A 23,354-nucleotide genomic window follows, 5' to 3' on the forward strand; every position below is an offset into this window, starting at 1 on the left:
CAAAAACATATGAAACAACATGTATCAAGAATTACAGTATATCAAAGTACACATAAAACACTGCACTGCACAGTGTATCTGTCTAGAAATTACAAGTAAGAAACCAGTAATCACAGAAGAAAACCCACTGGTAATGACTGTAATACATACAGATGGTTTTGCTAGTACTAATGGGGTCACAACAGTACTTCAACACTGTAGTCAGCTGAGTAGATGTTAAGGGATAATTACAAATGTGCTACTAAACCTTACTTAAAGATTGCATTAAATTGTACATGTATCATGTAGCTTAATGTTAATAGTAGATTCAACAAACTCTATTACCAGATGCCTACAAGGAGAGCCCATAACACCCCTGGGATCTGTACTGTCAAGTGAATTCAGACTTAATATGAAATTATACAGGTTTTCTTCATTAGTAAATCCATTGATAAAGTTGGTATTTTAAAAGCTGCAGGGAAATCCAAATCAGGCTAAATAAACAAGTGAGCAATGTGACAATTATTGGATAATGGAAAATGCTAAAACTTAGTGTAACAGTAGGACATGTATTAAAGAGTCATAAACGTCACATTGTCACCTGCTAGTAAGCTGCTGGTCATACTATTCAATTCAATTTTATTTATATAGCGCCTATTCATAGTTATCTCATTGCACTTTTCCTATAGAGCAGGTCTAGACTGTACTCTTTGTAATATTATTTACAGAGACCCACCATGAGCAAGCATTTGGCGACAGTGGCAAGAAAAAACTTCCTTTAAGAGGCAGAAACCTTGGACAGAACCAAGGTTTCATGTACAAAAGTACTAGACCACTGAATGTATTTAATTGAACAAGGGTGTGTTTTTTATTGCTTATGAGTTCAACTTTTCATTTGTAAGAGAAAGAATATGTCATTGCTTCTTTCAAAAGATACATTGTCTTGCTTGAATATATTAATTTTTTTCATTTTTTTGAATGAAACTGCTCTTCAGTGTGCATAAATGCTGAGGTGTACAAGACGCTTTTGTACATGATAAGTAAACACACAAATTAAATACTTTAACTTTAACTTTGAATAATTTTAAAAGCATCAATTGACGTTTGAGAGGTATAACTCACTTTCTTTAATCCCAGTAAGTGCTTATTTGATGCAGCCGAAGATAACGATCCAGTCAAAACCAGATCACCATAAAGCTGCAGCGTTGCTTATCTGATGTTTTCCTTGCACAACCAGTTGAGCGTAAACTTGGCTCTGTGACTCAAATTGATATTTTCTGTTGCCTTATTCTAAACAGATGCCAGATAAAAGCAGGAACCTGTTGCTTTGCAATTTTTCCATGGGGTGATACAAACACATGGGAAGACAATTCCCTTATTTTAAATTTTGTCCAAATCTTTGAATTTATCGATGGTCAAATTATTATTATTTTTTAATAATTCCACTTTGCGCATACTAAAACAGAAGAAACCCACACACACAATCACAACAGGAACAGAGTAGAAGATCACAATAAAATATACAGAGATCATTTGTTTGAAGGTAAATGTTTTGTTGTTAAATATTACAAATTTTTCTGAGCGTCTCTTGCCCTGGGGCAGTCCATCTGTAGAACACCTTAGAACAAGATTTTACAACAACTACTGGTCATAACATGTGGTATGTACTGTATATTCATGGTCCCTATAGGATTGATCCTAATCCTTTTAGAGACCTTGACCTTTCATCTAGTGCCACAAACCAGGCCAAAATTTTTACCTACAAACAATAAATATTAATGTTCAAATGACAGCGTTTCATGAAATTTACTGAGGATATTAATGACCCCAGAGGATTAGCCCTTTTCATTTTGAACACTGCATGAGCTTTCCTCTAGCACTGTCCTCAGGCCAAAATGTCAAAATTGTACACAAGCTATCTCAGTGTCTCATAGGCAGATTGCCATAATATTTGCTGAGCATATTCACGTTCCCAAGGGGATGAACCCTTTTTGACTTTGTTAATAAATCTAACCTTTTTAACCTTGCTACTGGTAAGACTTACAAAATTGCCACTATGTTTGTTCTATTCATCACTTTTGTACAAAACGACTTATATGACCATTGGAAAGTACCAGTGACAGGCGTACTGGATCTTAAGTACGTTACGTAAGTCATGTGATGTGGTTAATTTTTCTGGTGAGGAAGGGCTGAGTTTTAATGAACATTGCAGTCTTTAGGGTTCACCAACTTTTAGCACCTCTGTTTGGTATATCTGCTGTTTCTACCTATTTGAATGACAATGTTCTCCTAAGCTAATCAATCAGATAGAAAATTAATTAGCAACGTTTTTAATCATCGATTAATAGTTTAAAATTTTTTGGTTCCAGCTTGTCAGATGTGAAGACTTACTAATTGTCTCTGTTTAATATCTTTGGATTTGCAACAGTTTGTTGGACAAAACAAGACATTTTAAGATGTCATATCTGGCGTTAGGGAAGTGTGATGAGCATTTTTCACTGTTTTCTGACTTTTTATAGAAGAAATTAATCAATGAATCGAGAAAATAATCTGCAGATTAACTGATAATGAAACTGATTGTTAGCTGCAGCGCTAGTTTTGTTTATAGTGTACAGTGTCTACCAGTCTATCACAGTACCTCACTTGGTCACCACAGTTTTACCCTAAAGCACTGTTTTTATTATTTACTGTTTTCCTCTACGATTTTTATGAGCAGTCATCCTTCATCCTTGGCCTTGGATCAGCACCATTCAGGTTTTTCCCCCCATAAACTGCAGAAATGGAAACCTTTCTCTAGAAAAATGCCAACATAAACACAAAGAAAAAATATCAGAACAATATCTCTATTGTCCATATACTGTACTGTATGTAATTATGTAATTAATTAAAGGTGACAGATCTTAACGGATAATAAGGACAATCATGACAACAATGTTAAACTATTGAGAAATAGAAACAAAATACAGTACATGTTGTCTGTGTTACTGTGTTGTTTTTCTATAGACTCATTTCAGTAAGCAGACTTGAGTTATTGTGAAATAGGTTTTGAATATATGCAATATTCTGAAGTACAATATTATTCTGTATTGTTAGTAATGAGAAACATGCAAACAGTGAATGCTTCCAATTCTTGAAAGCTGCTAACTGGTTCAGTTGTATACAAGCTGCGTCTTAGAGCAGTGTTGTCATAACATAAACCAGATGTCCTTTTGGGCTGCATTTTTTGACAGAGAGAAACACCTCTTTGGCATACAACTTTTAGCTCAGTTTGAAGTAGCATAGATGGCGCACAACCACTCTTCAAAACTGAACAGGAGTGAAAAATGTGGGAGAGTGTATCAGTTAAATAAATAATTACACGCTGAATAAAGAAATAACACTGTTTTGAATGATACAAGTGGCTCTGCTCTGTCTGTAACCTATGCAGAGTGTGTCTGGATTGCTAGAGAATTACTTACACCCTGTTGTGGTCCTTCCCCTGGCTGTTTGGGTTTGGATGTGGCCCAGACAAAAGCCTGTCCAAATAAGATCAATGTGTTCGTGCTCCTCTCCTGTGAGCGGGCACTCTCCCACAGCTCCAGAGCCCAGGAGACTGAAAGGAGGAATAAAAGAGAGATAAAAGAGAGTTAGCACATATGAAGCTTATGCTAGAGAGCCAAAATCTTGTTTATGTGAAATCACACATTCACAGTAACAAGAGACATACTTCAGATGCATCCCTGCATCATTTCTTCACACATTATCATAACTTTAGATGAAGCAGATGTATCAATTTAATGGCAGTATATATATAAAACTCTGCGTCATGGAGATATGCATGATTCAGTAAATTCAGTTTGAGGATTTTTTTACCCTTTAATCTTGTCAAAGTGACAAATCCAGGCCATTGGGATAGTCCAAAGTATTGCCTGATGCCTTTATGGCTCGGTTAAGATAGTGTGCCTAATTGTATCACAGCTCATTACAGCGTGGCAAAAGCTATGTAATAAGATACCGTGATAATGATCCATTACAACTGGGGAAGATCATCAGGACTTCTAGCACCTAGTGGGCTTGCTCGGTGCTGTGGTTGTAAACATATAATAGCTTAATGGAGGGACAATTTGGAAGCAGCTGGAGGTAAAGCAGCCGAGGCAGCTGTTTCAGTTCAGACCAGCAGAGGAGGGGGAACACTGCAAACCACAACACTGCATTAGCATAGAGCTCATCTTATTGCAAGCACGCACAAGCATACCCATGCGCGCACACACACACACACGTATTTATGTAAGCAAACATCATACTCAATAAGGTAGTAAAATAGTAAAACTGCAGCTTAAGAAAATAAAAGCAAAGACAGGCCAAAATGGCAATCTGTGTTTAATTCAGGGGGCTAATATGGAGAAGATGAGCTTCAACAGGGGTACAGACAGAAGACAATGTTTATCACTCAGTCAAATCAAGAAAACACCATCAAATTGTGCAACAAGACCATCACATTGTTTGGAGTTTGGGTCTTTGTCTATTGAAACCATTGACACTCATCACTGATAATAAAACACGACAGAGGAGGTATTGCTGCATATATTAAATCCAAATGCAACAGCACACTGCATGTAGATGAGCACAAATATTGCTGCAGTTTCTTATATACAAGCTGGTTTGACAACAAACAGTATTTGTAGGCACAAGAACCCAGAATATTTCCAGAGACTTTAAGAGCTACAGCACCCTCTACTGGCAGCAGATATCTTTTAGGTCTGTGGTTCCTGAAAACATACCCAAGGTCCACAAGAAAAACCGTCACTCACATTCCCTTGCCCACAAGCTTAGAAACTATAATTTTGTGGCTTGGGCAAAGTGATTTACTTGGACAAGATGACTGAGGTTTTCTGCTCCAGCTGATGTCAGTCCCTTACCAAGAATCTGTCGTGTTTGTTGTTAGCCTTTGGAACAACGGACAGAAAAAACATCATTTAGCACTCCATGTGTTAAACAAAGCAAATACATGTTTGTGTTTTGATCCATTTTGGAAAAGTTGGCCTCAGCTGATCAGAAAACAGCTACCTTAAGATATAAGCTGTCTTCCTGCTGTCTGCATGATCTACGCTTTGTTACAGACTATGATTATAAACAATAAAACTGTGGTGCTGCTCTGTTCTCAAGTAGAGAACCACTTGCATTCACTCCTTGCACAAGCACACATTGTACACAGAGCTGATTTTTTTGGCACCTGTGCAAACACACATACACACTCTTGCACACACATACACAATCATAATACCTATTTTTAATATCGTGGCTCTGGAGTAGCTCAAACAGGGAGAGCACTGTAACTGGATAGATAGTTTGTGATCCACACTTGTTCTCCTCTAATTTTTGCATTTTTAAAAAAAAATCCTTCTGTAGTGCAAAGATTAATACAAACATATCTAAATCCTGCTGACATCCTTGAATTATTTGATTAAGGTTTGATTTGGCTTCCTTATCAAGCTTTCATACATTTTATTCCAACCTCAGATTCCAACCTTCAATACCGACATGCTGAAGGTTGAAGGAGAGATACCTTTCACACAATAAAAACCTCATGCTGTGACATGGCAGGAAAATCCTACATAAACACCTGACAAGGTCTTATTTACAGTCCTCTGCTCAAATAGATAAATGGTGGATACATCCTCACAATAACAAAGCGCAGAAGATGAACAAGTAGCGGAGGTGCAAGGAGGCTAACAGCTGTACTGCTTCACCTACTACAGTAAGTGTACATAAACACTCTTTTCCTTCCAAAACTTTACTTCTATTTTTTGAGTGATTATGAAAAATATGGTAACGCTTGATCCGTGAATGTGACAAAGAAGAAGCAGACTGCTCACAGCTGTGAACAATTACAAACAGAGGATGGAATGCTTTTCCACTGCTGCTCTCAGGAATGTGCATCATTGCCCTTTGTCCTCTGAACAAATTGGGAAAGACTATTCAAGCCGGTATAATCCTTGCGTTAGATGTGTTTTAAAGCAGTCATACTTTACATTCTTTTGACTTAAACCAATCTTGACACCTGTGAAAATGCCAAAACACCAAGTTGGATTTTTTTTTTTACATTATTCAATTTAAATATGAATTTAGATATAAAGTATATCTTAAGATAAGATAAAAACCTTAATATAAGACTGGAAAAGGCACATTTTCTGAAGAAAATGTACTTGTTTACTGCTGAAAATTCACTGTTGAAACCTATGAAATAGTTCAAATGCTAAAACTGTTTAAGTTGAAGTGGCAGTTGAAATAACAAATAACTGAATAACTGAAAGAAGTTGAAGTGACAGTTGAATTGAAAGCGCTGAAAGAAGCTGATATGTCAGTCGAAGCATGGGTGATATAAGTGGAAGTCCTGAAAGAAATGAGTGTCGGTTCAAGTGTATAAAATGATGAATGGCGATGTCAGTTAAAGTGTCAGCTGAACTGTAAGCACTGCAACCAGTTGAAGTAAATCATGTAGTGAAAGTGTTGAGTTAAAGGAGCTGAAGAAGCTTTTGAAAGGGTTTGATGTGTCAGGTAAAGTGTAAGCACTGAAATAAGTTGAAATGTCAGTTGAAAAGAAAGAGGTGAATGCAGAAATATTAGTTGAAGATGACTACGACTGAAACCTTTTCTACGATAGAACACTCCTGGACGAATGAGGGACTACACCGTCTCATTAGTTGAAGTGGAAGTGCTGTGGTGTGTGCACTGTACAGTGCTGAAATGTCAGAAGGTATGTAATCTCAGGCAGGAAAATTGAAGTGTCAGAGCAACAAAGGAAGTACAGATGCCTAGCATAAATAAGTAAACTTAGGAAAAATAGAATACTTTATTCATTATGAGCATCTATTATATCAAAAATGAAGCATGAAAAATGGAAAATAAAATGTACAATAAAGATCATACAAAAATATTAACTAGAAACTGTATTAGGACACACAGATAAACATAAATAAAGTGAAGAAATATTACATGAATACACCAAATATTGGGGAAGATTGGCTATTTTATATGCTGAAAACATAATTTCAAATATCCTCAAACATTAATGTGATTTACTCTAGTTTTCAATTTGCATATAACTTCACATTCCACTTTTAACAGCTCCTTTCAATCACTGTAACACAGGGGAGAAAAGAGAAGTAAACATCAATACTTGGAAAACCAGAAGCTTATTTAAAGGAAAGCAAACAAAGTTTTGATTATTGACAGCTCCACCGCAAAGAAAGCTAAGTTATCAGCTCATCAAATTTAAGATTCTAAAAATGTTTCTTTTTCTAGATAACAGTTTGAGGTGTTAATCTCTGTAGGTTTGTATAGCACCTCAGCCGTGCAAATGAGGACAGATCCTTCTTTAAAAATCCCCATTCCAACCTGACAAGTTTAAACAAAGCAATTTCATGCCCAACTGCACCTGCAGTATTGCATGCCTCATCAGGGGTGTCTAGCAGGAAGACAATAATTTGTCTAGTAGCGAGATTGAAATGAGCACAGAGTCTGGATGCTGTTGGTTGAGGTCAGAGTGACAGCTAGTAACAGGCTCACTTTATAAAGGACATCTCACATTAGGGCAGTCATTTAGACCTACCACACAAAGTACACACCATAATGCATTATGGTGTGTAGTTTCCCCTCAGGGATCAATAAAGTATTTCTGATTCTGATTCTGATTAACCTGCACTTGTTTGTTAACAATATACAGCTTTGGGATTAATGTGGTATTGATTTAGAGATAGCTAATTTTTATTAAGTACTTTTATATGCAATTATTACATAATACATAATATACATTGATCATCAATTGTATAAATCGATTATAACTTAGATTGTAAAACACTGGGATCAGAAATGAGTGTCCATTAAAGAATAAGGCTGGCGATATTCTATATTTTTGTATTGTCACAAATCTCATGAAAAGGCTAATACCAACAATACATTAGTCTCTCAGTAGTTTCCAACGTCCCCAGCCTCTCCGTGGCACTCAGCCCCAAGCCCATTTGTTCCTATTGAAGATGTAAATCACAAATATAATTTCATTTTTTAAAAAAGGCTCAGCAATTTCCTAAAACAGCTAACAGTAACCTAGCAAAAGTTACTCAGACAGGCGTAAATAGTGAATTTGTTCGGGACTATTCTCAGCTGCAGATTTGCTGTGCTAGCAAGTGTTTACGGCAGCAGGACGGTGTATATGGGATCAACTAATAAACTATAGTGTCCATGTTCATCACAATGAAGGAACATGTTATCCAATAATGTGGCCCAATGATGTGTTTTTAATAGTTTCGTGAACAACAAAAGAGCTCTATGGCACAGAGAATGCAGACAATACTTGGATCGATTTATTGATTGTTTTATTTTTTCATGGGATTTGTTTACAACAAGAAAAATAAAGACTATCACCAGACTTATCCCTTAAAGACAAAGACAAACAAAGACAAAAATGTTTACAATGTGTATTACATTTCAGCTTTTTGTTTGCTTGAAAAGCTCCATTATTAGCACAAATTTTTTTAGAGGATCAGCTTTCACTTTGCACTTCCTTGAGTGGGCCTGAGGACTGAGGTTGCTAGGCAATGGCTATCTCCGTGGTGACGTGATCCCCCTTGGGCCTGATTCTCACCCCCCCACACACACACTGAGGGACCACTGCTATCCAGAGCTCTTTCTCTCACTCTGCTCTTATCTCTGGGAGGCTGTTGTCACTCACTCATTGCAGTGCTGAGAGGGGCTTCATTGGTCTGACCTGATGGGGCTCAGAGAACACCTCCGAAAACTCTCGGTTGTCAAGGAACCACTTGGTGACAATGAAGAGGCCATGGGAAGAGCCGCTCAGCACCTTCTCAAACAAGTTGTGAACAGAAAGCGCTGTTTATTCTCGATGAGTGTAGAGATTTTGAATACAAAATGTTTTACAAAATCTGATTCTGATTCTGATCTGACTCTGTTTTAGGGGTTCAGTTATTTAATTGGTAAGATTTATTTGTTTTTTGTTTTTTTACGTTCTATTAACCTCAATGTACCTCATCGATTGTACTGTAGGTATTTTAGTTAGCTATAATCTCCCAAAATTCAGCTTTAAGCATCCATAAAAGACAGCTACTTGTGGTGCTAGATGAAAAGTTAAGGGATCACTAGTTATTCAGTTTCATTCTGAGGGGGACATGAATGTGTGTACCGAATTACATGGCAATCCAGCCAATAATTGTTGAGACGCTAGAGGAAAAGTCAGGAGACCATCAAAGTCATTAGGATACATCATCTGGGAACCATGAATGTTTTTAGAAAATTTTGTCCATCCAGTAGAGGTTCAGATATTTCACTAAGTGAAGTGAAAATGTATCTGTTGTTGGCGCTAGAATAAACATTCAGAGGATCAACTTATTAGGATTCATCCTCTGGGGACCATGAATGTCTGTACATTCATTCATCCATACACTAGTTGTTGAGCTATTTTATATGGATCAAAGTGGTGCATGGACTAACAAACTGATACTGCCATCCCTAGAGCCATGCCGCTAGTGCAGTTAAAAACAAGGAAATACCTTTAGAAATAAATAAAGCTGCCTCTGAGTTCCAGGGCAACTACCTCATGAAGTCAAAGTCCGAGAACTAGTCCCATGTCCTCCTTTTCAAGTCTCAAGTGTGACCACAGAAAACTGCCAAGCCCTTGTCAAGGTAAACTAAGAAGGAAGAAGTCACGCCAAGGTTCACCACAACAATAAATTTATATTGATAAAAAAAATGTCTTATGAAACACTATCGTCTGATCATTGAGATACTAGATTGAGAGTCAACAGCTCGCCTGTAGCGTTCTTGGCAACCTTACAGCTATTCACCTTGTGTTCATTTACTGTTTAGACTTTGACAGCCTAAAACTCCTTCACTTACTACTTGTCAGTCAAAATTTCACTTACTGACAGACTCAATGACTGCCTAACAGATATAAAACACAGATATAAAAGTACTACAGTGTAATAGTTACAGTACATTGAGCTAAAAGCTAAAAGCACACCTACCCACTGATCTGAGTGGCTTACTGTGTTTTCAAGTATAGAACAAAGTCTGACCTTTTGCATCAGGTTACAGTCTGTTGGGAGGCTTCATTATCATCACTTTGACACACACACACACACACACACACACACACACAGTCTACAGTGTACTACGCACCTCCAAGCGTAGAAAGGAATCATGTTTTCCATTCCCCCACTCTTCCTCCACTGCAGCTGTATCCATGGGAGCACAAATCAGGTCAGAAAAACATGAGGAAAATGATATCAATTCCAGAGTGAGGAGAAAATGAGTAACTGTGATTTTATAGTACATTCATAAAGCAAGCTGTCATATTACAATCAAATTAGAGTTGGGACATAAGTCAGGCAAGTCAAGTGTTTCTCCTTGTATCAAATCTGAAGTCATCAAAGTTATGACTATAAATAGACTTCAGTACAAGCACGTAGTGTAACTGCTAGAGTTAGTCAAACCAGTTAATATTTATATCGGTTTTAGACTGATTTTAATATTAGATTGTTTTAATCACACTTAATGTATTTCCTCATATTTAATAGCAGATATATATACATTTTTTTCTTATCTGCCATAGCAGCCCTAAATAAAATAGCTTGTTAATCACTGTGTATAGCTTTATAGATCTGTATGCTTGTGATTATGTGTTTGTAAGTGTATTTTGGGATGAAATGTTTTTTTATTTGAGTTATTATGTACATGTGCAGGCTGTAAAAAACAATTTCCTGCTGAGACAATAAAGACTGTCTATCTTAATTGTATTTCTTATTGTGTACAAAACTCAAAGTGCTTAATGTTTGGATGATTTGGGTGACACTCTCTACTCTCCTGTAAAATATTTTGCAAGTTTGTTAATCTTTCATTTGCACTAGAAAAAAAGCCGGCACACGCTTTGACTCTGCTTGAATATTTAGCAGCATCTGCAGTATTAAGACAGACCACAGAAAAGTCTGAAGCTCAGCAGGCTATGATCTTTCTTTGTAGTCTGTACACAAGTCTGGGACGGCTTGTATGTTTATCACAGAGCTGAGAGGCACAGGGAGAAGAGTGTGCTTACATTTCTCAAGGGGCATATTCCACTAATCCTGATTGCAATCTTAGAACTATTGAAGTGGTGAGCATCTACGCACACAGTTGAAAAGTGTTGATTAGCTCGGTTTCTAACTGAGTTTACTGATGCAGAAGTATTAATGTGACAGCCTTCATCAGAGCTGATACATTTATCGAATAATGCTGAGGAAAGGTGCTTCATTACATCTTGTGCCCTTGTACCAATGATTACAAAAGAAAAGGATATTAGCATTCCATAATAACTTGTTCCAGAAATGTTTGACAGGCCGCACATAAGTGACCTACATAAAATGTTTTTGTAGCTCAGTAAGATAGTTTACTCAGATTCTCCTCGCATGGTTATGTTTTTGCATGTTCTAATGATTTGGTCTTCAAATTTTTCTTTGACCATGTGTTTTTAGCTATGCTAGCGGCATGACTCAAGTGATGTCAGTTCACCACTTTGGTCCACATTGAAATATCTCAACAACTCTTGGATCAATTGCCATGACATTTTGTAGTGACATTCATAGTCCCCAGAGGATGAATCCTACTGAGTTTGGTGATCCCCCCCATCTAGTACCACCAGCAGGTTAACAATTTTGGTTTTGAGTGAAATGGCTCAACAACTGTTAGATGGATTGCCATGACAAAAATAATGACATTCCCATCAGCCTCGTCTGTATGTTTTAACTGGGTTTAGTGCCAATTAGCAAATGTTAGCATGTTAACACGCTAATCTAAGATGGAGACCATGGTAAACTCTATACCTGCTAAACCTCAGCATGTGATCATTTTTATTGTAAGGAACATTAGCATGCTGATGTTAACATTGAACTCAAACCACCCCTGTCCCTAAGTATAGCACAGAGTCGCTAGCGTGGCTGCAGACTCTTATCTAAAGACAGAGTTTTTGAGCATCATGACCGGCTGTCAGTCAGACCAACAAAGCCAATATTCCTGCTGCACGTTTCTCCAATTCAAGTGTTTTTAGATTTGTGCAGCTATAGTAAAAGATTAGTGCACATCTTTTGCTGGCCCTTACTTGCCCCCTGATTTTTCTGTTGTCCTATTAGCCTTCCATTTCACATGCAGAAGAACACACAAAATTGAACCCATTGGTTGGTTTATACACTGGCTTCAATTGTTGTAATCTGCTGAAAGATCTGCTTGCGTCCGGAGATTGCAAGCACTATTAATGACCGATCAACCTAACTGTGTACACACAAACACACAGATCAGTTTTCATCTCTCAAGTCTGCATATTCTGGCATCAATTCAGCATTTCAGAATAAGAACAGCGATTCAGGGTCAATTGCCATCATTTTGAATTGAAAGGTCTCACATCAGTCCCTCCACAGCCAGTTTTTGTCTATCTCTCCAATGCCAAATAATCTTCAAGGCTACAATTCAGTCTTGAAGTATAAAGGGTCTGTCGCTGTGTCTTTATCTGGCCTTGGATCAGGAGCCACTCGCCAAAGGGAATGGGCCGACAAGTACTCCCCCATGTATGGCAGCTTTGTGAGCCCTGTGATGAGAGATAGATGTTTGTTCCTTGTGTCCATTCTCATTGTTGACCACGTTCTCTATCATGTTTTGATCAACTTTGCTTGACCTCACCATTCAGTAGTTCTTGGCTTGGCAGTCACTATCTGCCACTTGGTTGTGTCAGTAAAGTGTAAAATGCAGCTGCAGGATAAGATGTAGTCTCGTAATGGCCGCCATTGGAGACAAACTAAAACATGTCATCCAGTAAAACAATTTAAAATAATTAATTTTGGACACATTATTAAGTTAATCTATTTACTCTATCTATTATCTCTCTTTATGCAAAATACTTATTATTCTCCATTCTATACTCTGAAACACAATTACACACATTAAAAATACATTTCTTTACCACTTGTTTCTTTTTATTTATACAAAATGGAAATTGAAAAATGTCTACTTTAAGTATGCACAGATATTATTTTCTATTCATTTCATGACATTCTGGCCTTGTGTAAACTTTGGTGTGTTTCAGACAGGACTTTATGTTTGCAAACGCCACCTTTTGCATGGAAGTGTGAGCGACTGCAAACATGAGCGCAGCTTTCGCAAGCAAACGGCTTTTCCTTTGAAAGACTCTTCTGAGAACATCTGCGCAGGAACATCTGGGAATGGCAGGAAATTCAACATCTCTCAGCGTGACGTGCAATGAATGTTTTTCAAGTACTTCAGAGGGATGAGGAGTATTGAGCCCTGCAACCTCCAAACCCTGACAGAATTTATGGAGTCCAGCAGCAAGTGGTTCTCATTACCCATGTCATCTTCCAAACAAATTGCTGTATTGAGCTCCCAGCTGGGGTGCTGGGGTGCTGTTTGTCTCCTGGCATAATTACTATTATATTGTGTTTTCACAATATGTCCACACCATTGTTCCAGTTGTTGTCAACAATACACTTGGTTTGATGTGATTTGAGTGAAGGCGACAGAGGAGGATTTTCATATCATTACTGCTCGCTACAGTGTACATACTCACATTATCCTCCCTTTTATTTCACAAAAATCCCTTGTGTGGAGTAAAACCACAGAACGAGAAATGTCTGTTTATAACAGGAATCCCCCACCAATGTGAGGGGGCATTCCAATTCCAGTTTAGAAACCAACCAGTTTTAATAGTGTTCATCTGGCAGTGGGGAGCTACGAATTATCCGCCAGGAATTATTATGGTATAAATTGTGCCTGAGACTGGAGAAATGAACAGACTGCACCTGGTCTGACACAGCTGTTTTGCACACAGTTCTGCAGCTTCGTTCAAGAGGGCTGATTTTGTGTTAAGGCCTTGAAAATGTATCAAAGGCAGAAAATAGAAAGGGAAAATGGTTTCTTTGGCCAGTTATTTAAAAACCAGTAAGTTTAAAGTGTTTAATTTGGCACCTATAAGCTAGTAGAAGAGAATAATACAAGAAAAATCATTCATTCCCCTTATAGAGAAAATTTAAATCTTACTTCACTCAGTATCTTTTCAACCAATTTACACCTGATTACCTCTTGTAATAACCTTGTGATTCATTTGAATGGTAATTCTGGATTCCTTTGTGCATTGTTTATCATTATCTCTGACGGGAACTGTGTAGAAAGGCATTTGACTCATTTCTGGTTTCATGGTTCCCAACAAACTAGAGTCTTAGTTTTCCCTCTTTTGAAAATGTTCGCCTCTTTTACAAAAAACTTCTGTAAGTGAAGCTAGGGTCAGTTCTAAGACATACATTTAGCAGATAAGGGGTTAATGTCATCAGCACTGCAGGTGTAATATGCTATCAGTACTGAAAGCCCATATTGCGCCTCCTGTTTATGTCTTGTTGTGCTCCTTCAAGCCAAGCAGGTGCTCAGTTGAGTTGCATCCAGTGATTTAGAGAAGCATGTCCAACCCATTATCCTCTCCTCATCCATGCCTGTCTCAGTGGATTCTTTCTTCCTGCCAAAATTTTACATTGTCTCTGCCGCTAACAAGGACACAATGGAGTGCAAGTTTATATGAGAAATAAACTGAAAATATGATTTCAGCAACACCAGTTGAGATAAGATACAACTTTTTTTTGTGAATCCTCAAAGCAGTTCTGCAAAAGTACAAGCTAATTTACTGCTTTTCTCTCAGAGTATAAAAATCTGAAACTCTATCCACAAAAGACAGAGTATCAGTCGATGTAATTTAAATGTATTAACAGTATTTAGTAATTTATGCTATACTTTTAATTCGTATTATAATGTCTCTTACAACATCGTACTCTATAGATTTAAAGGTCCAATGCGTAACATTTATGAGGAGCTATCGGCGGAAATCGAATATAAAATTTACAAGTATGTTTTCATTAGTGTATAATCACCTGAAAATAAGAATCGTCGTAGAATAAGCTGTTTTTTCCCTCCCTGTTGCCTTGTCAAATTGATCATTTTCCTTCACCCTGATTTATGGTTCTCTCTTTGATTACCATAAAGATGTACAATGAAGGACAGAATAACATATTATGTTGTTACTTAAATGTTCTTATGCTAAATGTATATATAGTATATATGTAAGAACATATAGTAGCAGTAATAGGAATTATTCTAACATATAGAGTGTATAAATACTACTCTGTGAAGATGTTTATTGTGTGGTTGGAACAGCTCATACGTGTCTAAGAGGTGTTACAAGGATTCAAGAGACAACAATAATGAACGACTATATGACTTAGCTCTCCTCATATACTCTGTCTGTGTAGTTTGACTAAAACCATCCCTCGAGTGAAGACCCCTCAAACCTCGGGTGGAATGTAAAACAGGTGCTGTACAATTGGCTCCTCCACAGCGGGGGCGAAAGAAAAACAGCCGCCCCTGCAGGAACCTGACTGACAGAACATCGCATTCCCCAGCCAGCTGTGTCTCCAGATGATCCTTTACTTACACAGTCAGACTTAAGGGATAACATAACAGCATGCATACAATATATGATGCAAAGTCCCCTACATTAAAAGAAAATCCCACTCTAGTGATTAAATATTCCTTGATAGCATCTTTTCTGTTTTCTCTGTTAGATTAGTTTTGATAGCACACACATATGTTTCTCACAAGACTAAAGATATGCCGATAAAAACAAATTAAACAATCTTAGCTCTTTCCTTGACACCTTGTGTGTTCTTCAAGTGGTGCTGTAACATCTGGCATGGATTTATACATTGAAATCCTGGCTGGGGATTCAAAGAGAAGAGTTTTTAATTGAATCCACTCTGAAGCCTGTGAGACTGAAATGTCTTCTGGCAAGAACCTTCGAATACATACTCATGTTGCTTTGTCATGTGACCTCTTTCACAGAACTGACATAGTCTTTTCCTGCTCGTACATGAAGAGTGACTTCTTCTTGCAGAATGGACAGTCTTGTCCAGGCAAGGATAGTTGCTTGGAATAATTTGCTGTCAAAAATAGCTATTTTCAACAAATGAAAAAAAGCATTTTATTGAAATTCTTTTCAACACACACACACACACACCAGTTGTGGTTTTGGTTTGTCCACGAGTTTCTACTGCTGCCTCCCTTCCACCAGTCCAGCCCTGACCATAGCACATACCGGCACACTAAACACTAACACTAAACCTACTGCTGTGCAACAATACACACATTCATAGCCCACAGACAGCAAATTGCTTCTCTCATTCCCCACCACGCCCTGCCTTCATTCTCAGCCACCTGCAAAACAAACTGTGCTGGAAATTTCACTACAAATTACCCTGTGTCTGCCAAATCCCCCCGGGAGCAGAGGAAATCAAAACCCTGGATCTCCCTGCCCCCACAGAAACAGCCCTCAGCCTCGCTCACACAGAAATCACGTAGATAGTATTTCTGTTTAGAATTTTCACAATTATATATTTTTTTAATTTGAGAAATGTATATATTATTCTTTAATATTTTGTTGGACTCAGTATTAAAGTTTTGATTCTTATGTATGAGTTTGGAGACAAGCCTAAAAAACTACTGTTAACCTTTCACCAAAAAGCTGATTCAAATGAAAGTGTCTGGAGGTGAAGAATAGAAACCATATGAAAGTTCCCAGTTTACTTTTGTCAGCACCAATTTTATGAACAACCCATACTCCCATGGGCTTCAGGTCAACATGACAACGTGAAACTAAGCCTCCATTTGCACTAAGAAAGAGTGAAAACCGAGACCTGTTTCGCTTCAGGGGAAAATCAAAGGAAAGCACATACCTTAGCAGTGAATAATGATCATTATAAGGGCCACAGTGCCTCCTGGTGACGGCTCTGCAGAACTGCAAACAGACAGGAATGTCAGAGAGAGTGAGTCAGTGGCCGATGTGCCAGAGAGATGAGTGTTGAAAGCTCCTTGGAAAAAGGATTAGGGCTGTTTATGTTGGCCAAGTGGCCCACAGCCAGCTGCTCAAGTGTGCAAACTTCTTAAAGCTGCAGAGCTTTGCGTTGGTCATGAATCTTTTCACTCTATTTACCCTCCACCCAAGACTGATGGTTGTGCTTTGTTCAGAGGGAAAGCCCCCTCCGCTTCAGCCCCCACCTCCATAAAAGCACACTCTACTCCAAAAATGTGCTGAATTCAAAGCCAGCCTTTCTGTGACACCACCCCCCAAAAACACCCCCATACACACAAGTGTGCATAAATATACTTTAAGTAGATTGATTTATTTTCACCTTAAATATACAAGCAAAAGTCCACTTAATGTATTTCAGTTGTATTAGAAAAAAAACCCTGATCACAGTTAAGTCAAATACTGTATAGGCATTTAAGTCTTTTTTTTTCTCCTGGCAGTAATGTGTCAGCCGAGGCCTTCCACGCAGTGGCATGTATGGTTTAATACTAATCAGACACACTGTATTTGGATTGTTGAAGGTAAGAATCTGATTATATTAAGGAAATCTGTCCTCTACAGGAGCAGACTTGATATGGATTTCATCAAATAAAGAAAGGCAGGGAGCAGAAGTGTCCAGGTTGGAGGTAAAAGAAAAAAGGGGGGAGGCCCATGTATCAACAGTAGGATAAGACTCAGCCTGGGAGCTGGCAGGATGCCAGAGCTCTGCGGCCTGGAGCTAGATCAGAGCTGGGTTCGTGAGCTGTAGTTATGAGACGAGGGTCTCAGGTCATGGAATAATAAAAGGCATAGAGCCTCTACAGCAACAGAGCAAAACTACAACTTTTGTTCTTGAGTCTCAGAAAATACTAATATAGCTTGTTTTCCCCTCACTGGCAGGCTGTAGTGGTACTGTTTGACGTAGAGGACTTATATATGCATATTTAGTGGTTATAATTATTATTATTATTATTATTTATTTATTTTTTTTACATATAGACAAACTACCTAATCTATTCAGCTGTCCATGTCCTTTTAAGATGCTAGAGCAGTTAAAAATGTCTCTTTAGCATGTGTCTTAGAGATAAACGTGGGGTACAAACTGTTTGGGTGTACTATCTTGTAACCAGAATATCCAGGTTCAGCCTCCTTCACAATGAGCATCAATGGGCCAGACACTGAATTTCCTATTAGTTTTAGCAGTGCTGCTCTGGTGCTGACCTTGTGCTTTGACTTCTGCATGAAGGGGAAATCACAACATTTTTATTTTGCCTTTGGGTCTTTAAACTCCTGCCAGTTGTGTTACTGAGTGAAATCATATTTCATTTCTACTCTGTGTTTTGTTGACTGTGGTGTCCAAGGGTGTATAAATGACATTTTTAATTCAGTCAATACATATTAAAACTTAAGTTCACGCTTTCACTTGGGAAATAACAGATAGGACTGACAGGTTTGCTGGCTAACAAGTTGTGAAGACTGGTTTTCTCTCAGTGCCAAATCAAGCAAGCAACTTGGAAAACTGGCATCAATCTATAACCTTTGTATGGTGTTTGGATCATGTAACTCTTTAGCAAATGTTTCAAAATCCCTGTCACATGCAATTGATCCTCACATACTGTATTTGTACACTTTGGATTTTACTGTAAATACAAAGAGTAACTGTGTCCAAATTGGCAAACTAACTCTTAACAGAACTTCCTCACATCCTTAGGATTGGTGAGAGATTGTATAATAAACTCCTGACTGACCAGGCAGCAAGCTCACGTTCTCTATGAGGGGCTACTGATCTGTTTGGTTCACTAAACCTATATCAAGGCAGTGCATTGGGGTATAGCTGCTGCACAGGCCTTATTTATCGTCTATCATTTGTAATCCAAAATCGAGGTAATAAGCCATACAATGATCTTAAATGCAGTTTTACACAGGAGCTGTCAAGTACTAAGTTTGTCTGACTCCATCCCTCCAAAACCAAACATGCACCACAGCAGCACTGTCTGTGAATGCTGCCATCTTTTGGCAACAGTGAGTACTGCAACCACTCTAAAAAGATTTGTTTTAAAAGGTACTGCCAAAATACATCCTATAGCTCCACAATATATGTATGTATATTTAGTTGTATATTTGCTGTCAGTAGTGAGCAGTCTTACTCCAGTACATTGCATGTCTGTGTGTATAATCTCAATACACAAAAACAAGTGTGATAAGATAATCTTGGAGGAAAACGGTCACAAAAACACAAGACACATCAACATGTCAGAGAATACTTTCACACTATGACGTTTGTATTCAAATAGGAACATGCTGAAGAAAAAAACATTCTTGCACATCCATCATGTAATCATCTAGTCATTTACAAATTCAAATGTTTGTAAAATATGTCAACAAAATAACTTTTCCTGGTTTCATTAAATTAAAATACATCAGACTTTAAAAAGTGCATTGGACAAGCCACACAAATTCACCACCTGTTCATGGTGGACTCAATTACATATCAAACAATGTAAGATGGAGTGCGCAATAAAACCTGGCAAAGATGATTAAAGGCACTTTGAATATCTCACACTTCATTCGGGGAACTATAGATGACTAAATGTCATTTTCAATGCATTCTTGTATTTCAAAGATTGCAAGGTGTCAAATGAACACACACACACACACAATCTAACAAGATAAAGGATATTGCACCAAATTCTTACTGTAAACACAATTTACACTTGTGGCGCTGTATTCAGACCCAGAGAGAAGGCATGAGGTGCATGGCAATAACTTAACAATGAACACAGACAGAAAAAATAAGTTATAGCAAACAAGGCACACAAATAACACTCAAACCCATGTCAAATACAGTTTAACCTCACAGGGTTTTGAAAACAGGGGAACACACTATATCTCCCATTTCATAATTTTTGGCAAAAGTTTAAAAATATATTACTTTATTGGGACAGATATCAAGATTGGGCTCAATTTATGACAATGATATGATGACAGTTCATGATGTGATACTGACAACAGGCACTGGTGGAAAGACAGGTTGTGGTAAAGCTTACACAGACATTTCTTTTCCCAAACATACAGAATACATTTTCCATTTCCAATTATATTTCAGCTTGTGTCATGTGAAGAGGTTCATGACACAACCGTTTAATACCGCACATTTAGTTATGCACCTGAGGAACTGTAATCTCAACCAACATCAAAAGCTTTTTGAAGCAAAGGACCAACAGTATCAAGAGTAATATTTCAGGAAACTGTACTCTATGAAAGCTGTTTGCAGCTATTTCACTTCAAGACAATAATTTAAGTATCTGCCTCAAGCATCACAGTTATAATATAAAATAAAAGGTGAAATGCACTGGTGGAAACTAGACACATGGTGGTATTTTACTGAGTTAAAACGTTTTTAAGAGATTTGGCTTGATCTTGATTGTCATCTACTTCTGAGACCATCTAACACAAAAGTCTTAAAAATGATTCTGGTTTTCTGAGACTCAAGCCTGCACTATCCTGGTTCTCGAAAATGCTCAGGTGCTTGTGTACCAAGGCCCGTCCCTGAGGCATTTGAAGAGGTGATTGATGACAGTAAAGCGCCACTACCATCTGTTGGTGAAACTACTCCGTTATCTTTTGTTTTGAAATAAATTACATAAAACAATGGCAGGACGATGCCTATAAGGAGCATGGCAACTACAGCGTTCCACCACTGGATGCCCCAGTCTGCACCATGACCAGTCAGGCGCTGTCCTCTGAAACCAAACCGTTGCTGTTTCTCTGAGTTATCCAAGAAATCCTCATCTTGATCGTTTGTGGTCTGAATCAGTTTCTCAATATCCTGGTCCACCTCCATTAGAAAGTCTGTGACCTCCTGTAGATGGGGTTGGGCTCTGGCTCTGTTCTGAGGCTTCACTGGTTCGGTAGATGAATGTGGCATTTCTTCTTGAGGGTCACTTAGGTCTGTGTAAGTCTCGGTTAAAAAGCTGTGTTTCTTAACAGGTATTTTGATATATTTCAGTGCAAATAAATCTTGTTCCTGCATAAGGTTGTTCACCCGCTTTATATCTGCCACCTGTTGACAGAAACAGGAATGAAGGTACATAAATGTCAACACTTAATATGCCACTGAAGAGATCAACACCAGAAATATACAAAAAAAAAAACTTAAGTGACTATCAAAAATCTTTACCTTGCAGCCATATTGCAGTGCAAGCTTGTTGAGATTGTCACCATCTAACACCTGCCGCTCCAGCAGCTGGACATCCCTCAGTCTGTTTGGCTCCTGCTCTTGGAAAACCCGCGGCTTCAACTCCATAACATTGAGCTCCTCATCATCATCATCATCTGAGGATACAGTAGACTCATTTGGTCTCCTATTGAACATGTAAACCTGGCCATCTGCACTGGCATGGACATCCACCGGGGCCTGGAAAGCCTGTGGGAAGTGCTCCCCCCGCCGCATAATGAAACACCAGCCTGTAAGGAATGTCCCAATTCCAACATTAAAGCAAGGATACAATTAAGCTTATTAAACTTTTACTCCCAACTCAGATGTAACAGTTATTCATACAGACTTATTCATACATACTTCTAGCTAGTCTCTGCTCCACAGCTTTGTGTAACTGAGTGGGGTTTTCTCATAGAGGGTTTCTTTCATCTGTCTTTTTGAAAAGAGCCACAGGTAAAATTTGGGCACCTCATCAACTAAAATTAATAAATTAAGATAAAATGACAATTTTGTTAACATTCACCAATATTTCCCAAGAGCCTCAGCCATTGGCACAGTCATGGCCTCATAGGAGGTGTAGTCTCTCCTGTAGCATTGGGAGTCTAGCAATCTATTAAACACAAAACTATAGTTATCAATACACAGTAAAATGTGCCAAAATGTGGGGGAGCATTCCTATGGAAGCCCAGTATTCATGTTAAATTATGTTTTGACCTAACATTAGGCCCCACAGTGGGTTATCAGGCTGTGTCGTCTTAAATCTACTGGACCCCATGACAGACAACACCATTCTCTGGCCCTGACCTAATGCACCTTTAATTGGCCTTTGAATCCTACACCCACCCAAACAAAGAGCAGATATATGGCGGCTTGACCTGGCCTTATATCTGCATTACATCTGATCAGGCTAAAGTGCAGTGGCTGGACCAAGTGGCTTGAATAGGCAGCTTCATCTGAATGCCATAGCCCGCTCAACTGTCCAGCAACCATCAATGTTTATTTACTTGTACTAGTCTTACTAAAAAGAACAGGGGGTTAACAGCATTCTATCTATCTTAATTATATTGATCACTTTCTTCTTTGACAATTCTCACGTTGATTGATCGTGTAAAGTTAACAGTAGTTTATCTTTGTTTTTGTTACTAATGTCACATATCTACTATGACTCTGGTTGGTCTGCTTTGCGCAGAGTTCACTTGCGGGCCGATAGCTCGAGGTCAGTTTCGGTGCGGTTGTTTTGTCCGAGTTTGAATTACCGCTACAGCTTTCACACCAACCTAAACGAAGCAAAGCAAACAGCAAAACGCACAGGAGTTCGTTTAAACCATAGACTGTATAAAACAGGTTTAAACCGCTCCTAGCAGTGACAGCAACCTAATCACATTAGATACCGTTTTAAATACTAACGGCGGTAACTTTATATGTATTCTACTTCGTATAAGTTACAAACTAAATAAACGCTAACGTTACCTTACAACAGTTCTGTGAAACATTTAATTTCAACTAACGTTAACGTCAACCTAACAGTAAATTATTTCATCTAGCAGTTAATATTGTGTTGTCGGTGGCTCACAAGGAGCACTTGAAGGCAGCATTAACGTTAGCTAAGAGGCTAACGGCAGCTAGCATATGCTAGCAGGTTATCTTTAGCTTTTGACGTTTGGCGTGAGTTCACCCATCAACCGGCACCATGGCAGAAAGCAAGTCAGCCAACTTTCTTTAGCTAACTCGTGTATTTGAGACCACATGGACAAATACTAACGTTACTTACAAGAAATGCAGTTTCACATTCCTTAACTCAGACTGCGCTGTTCCCATCTAGTTACCTTATCCAAATGCTTTGGCAACAGCAATGCAAGCGACAGCCTTCCCAAAGCAGTCCTCCCCAGCTTGACTTGCTAACATTAAAACAGCAACTTATGGCTTCTTCTTCTTTTTTAAGGGCGGTTGGCATCCAGCTTAATGGTGCATTACCGCCACCTTCTGTTCTGTAGTGTGGATCAGTCGGTAAAACATAATCTACAATTTCCCAGCGTCCCTTAAAAAAGCCAACAATTCTCTCACCTGTGCTCTATCATTAATACTTAGTATTGTTTTTGAGTGAGTTTCTGCACCCCTAGTTCCTTTAGTCTATTATCCATTATAACTCTCTCCGTCTGATATTTCCTACAATGTAGAATTACATGTTCCACCGATTCCTCTTCCTGACACTCCTCACACATACCCGTCTGATGTTTC

At 38.3% G+C, this 23,354-nt stretch overlaps 1 protein-coding gene across 6 annotated transcripts; it reads right to left on the reverse strand.

The window, feature by feature from the left end:
* Window positions 1-19,150: 19,150 nt before the first annotated feature.
* On the reverse strand, window positions 19,151-23,092 carry lysmd4 (LysM, putative peptidoglycan-binding, domain containing 4). Of its 6 annotated transcripts, XM_044192139.1 has the most exons (5): window positions 22,943-22,999; window positions 21,640-21,726; window positions 21,477-21,549; window positions 21,078-21,364; window positions 19,151-20,960 (listed from the first exon to the last, which is right to left on the reverse strand). In XM_044192139.1, the coding sequence occupies exons 4-5, from the start codon at window positions 21,348-21,350 to the stop codon at window positions 20,397-20,399; spliced, it is 837 nt and encodes a 278-aa protein (XP_044048074.1). In that variant the 5' UTR covers window positions 21,351-21,364; window positions 21,477-21,549; window positions 21,640-21,726; window positions 22,943-22,999; the 3' UTR covers window positions 19,151-20,396. The 6 variants fall into 6 exon arrangements, with proteins under 6 accessions (XP_044048074.1, XP_044048070.1, XP_044048075.1 ...); XM_044192135.1 differs by lacking the exons at window positions 21,477-21,549; window positions 21,640-21,726 and having other exon boundaries at window positions 22,943-23,092; XM_044192140.1 differs by lacking the exons at window positions 21,477-21,549; window positions 21,640-21,726 and having other exon boundaries at window positions 21,078-21,232; window positions 22,943-23,062.
* Between the last annotated feature and the right edge of the window lie 262 nt (window positions 23,093-23,354).

This window comes from Siniperca chuatsi, linkage group LG4, assembly GCF_020085105.1.
Source record: "Siniperca chuatsi isolate FFG_IHB_CAS linkage group LG4, ASM2008510v1, whole genome shotgun sequence".
Classification (NCBI taxonomy): domain Eukaryota; kingdom Metazoa; phylum Chordata; class Actinopteri; order Centrarchiformes; family Sinipercidae; genus Siniperca; species Siniperca chuatsi.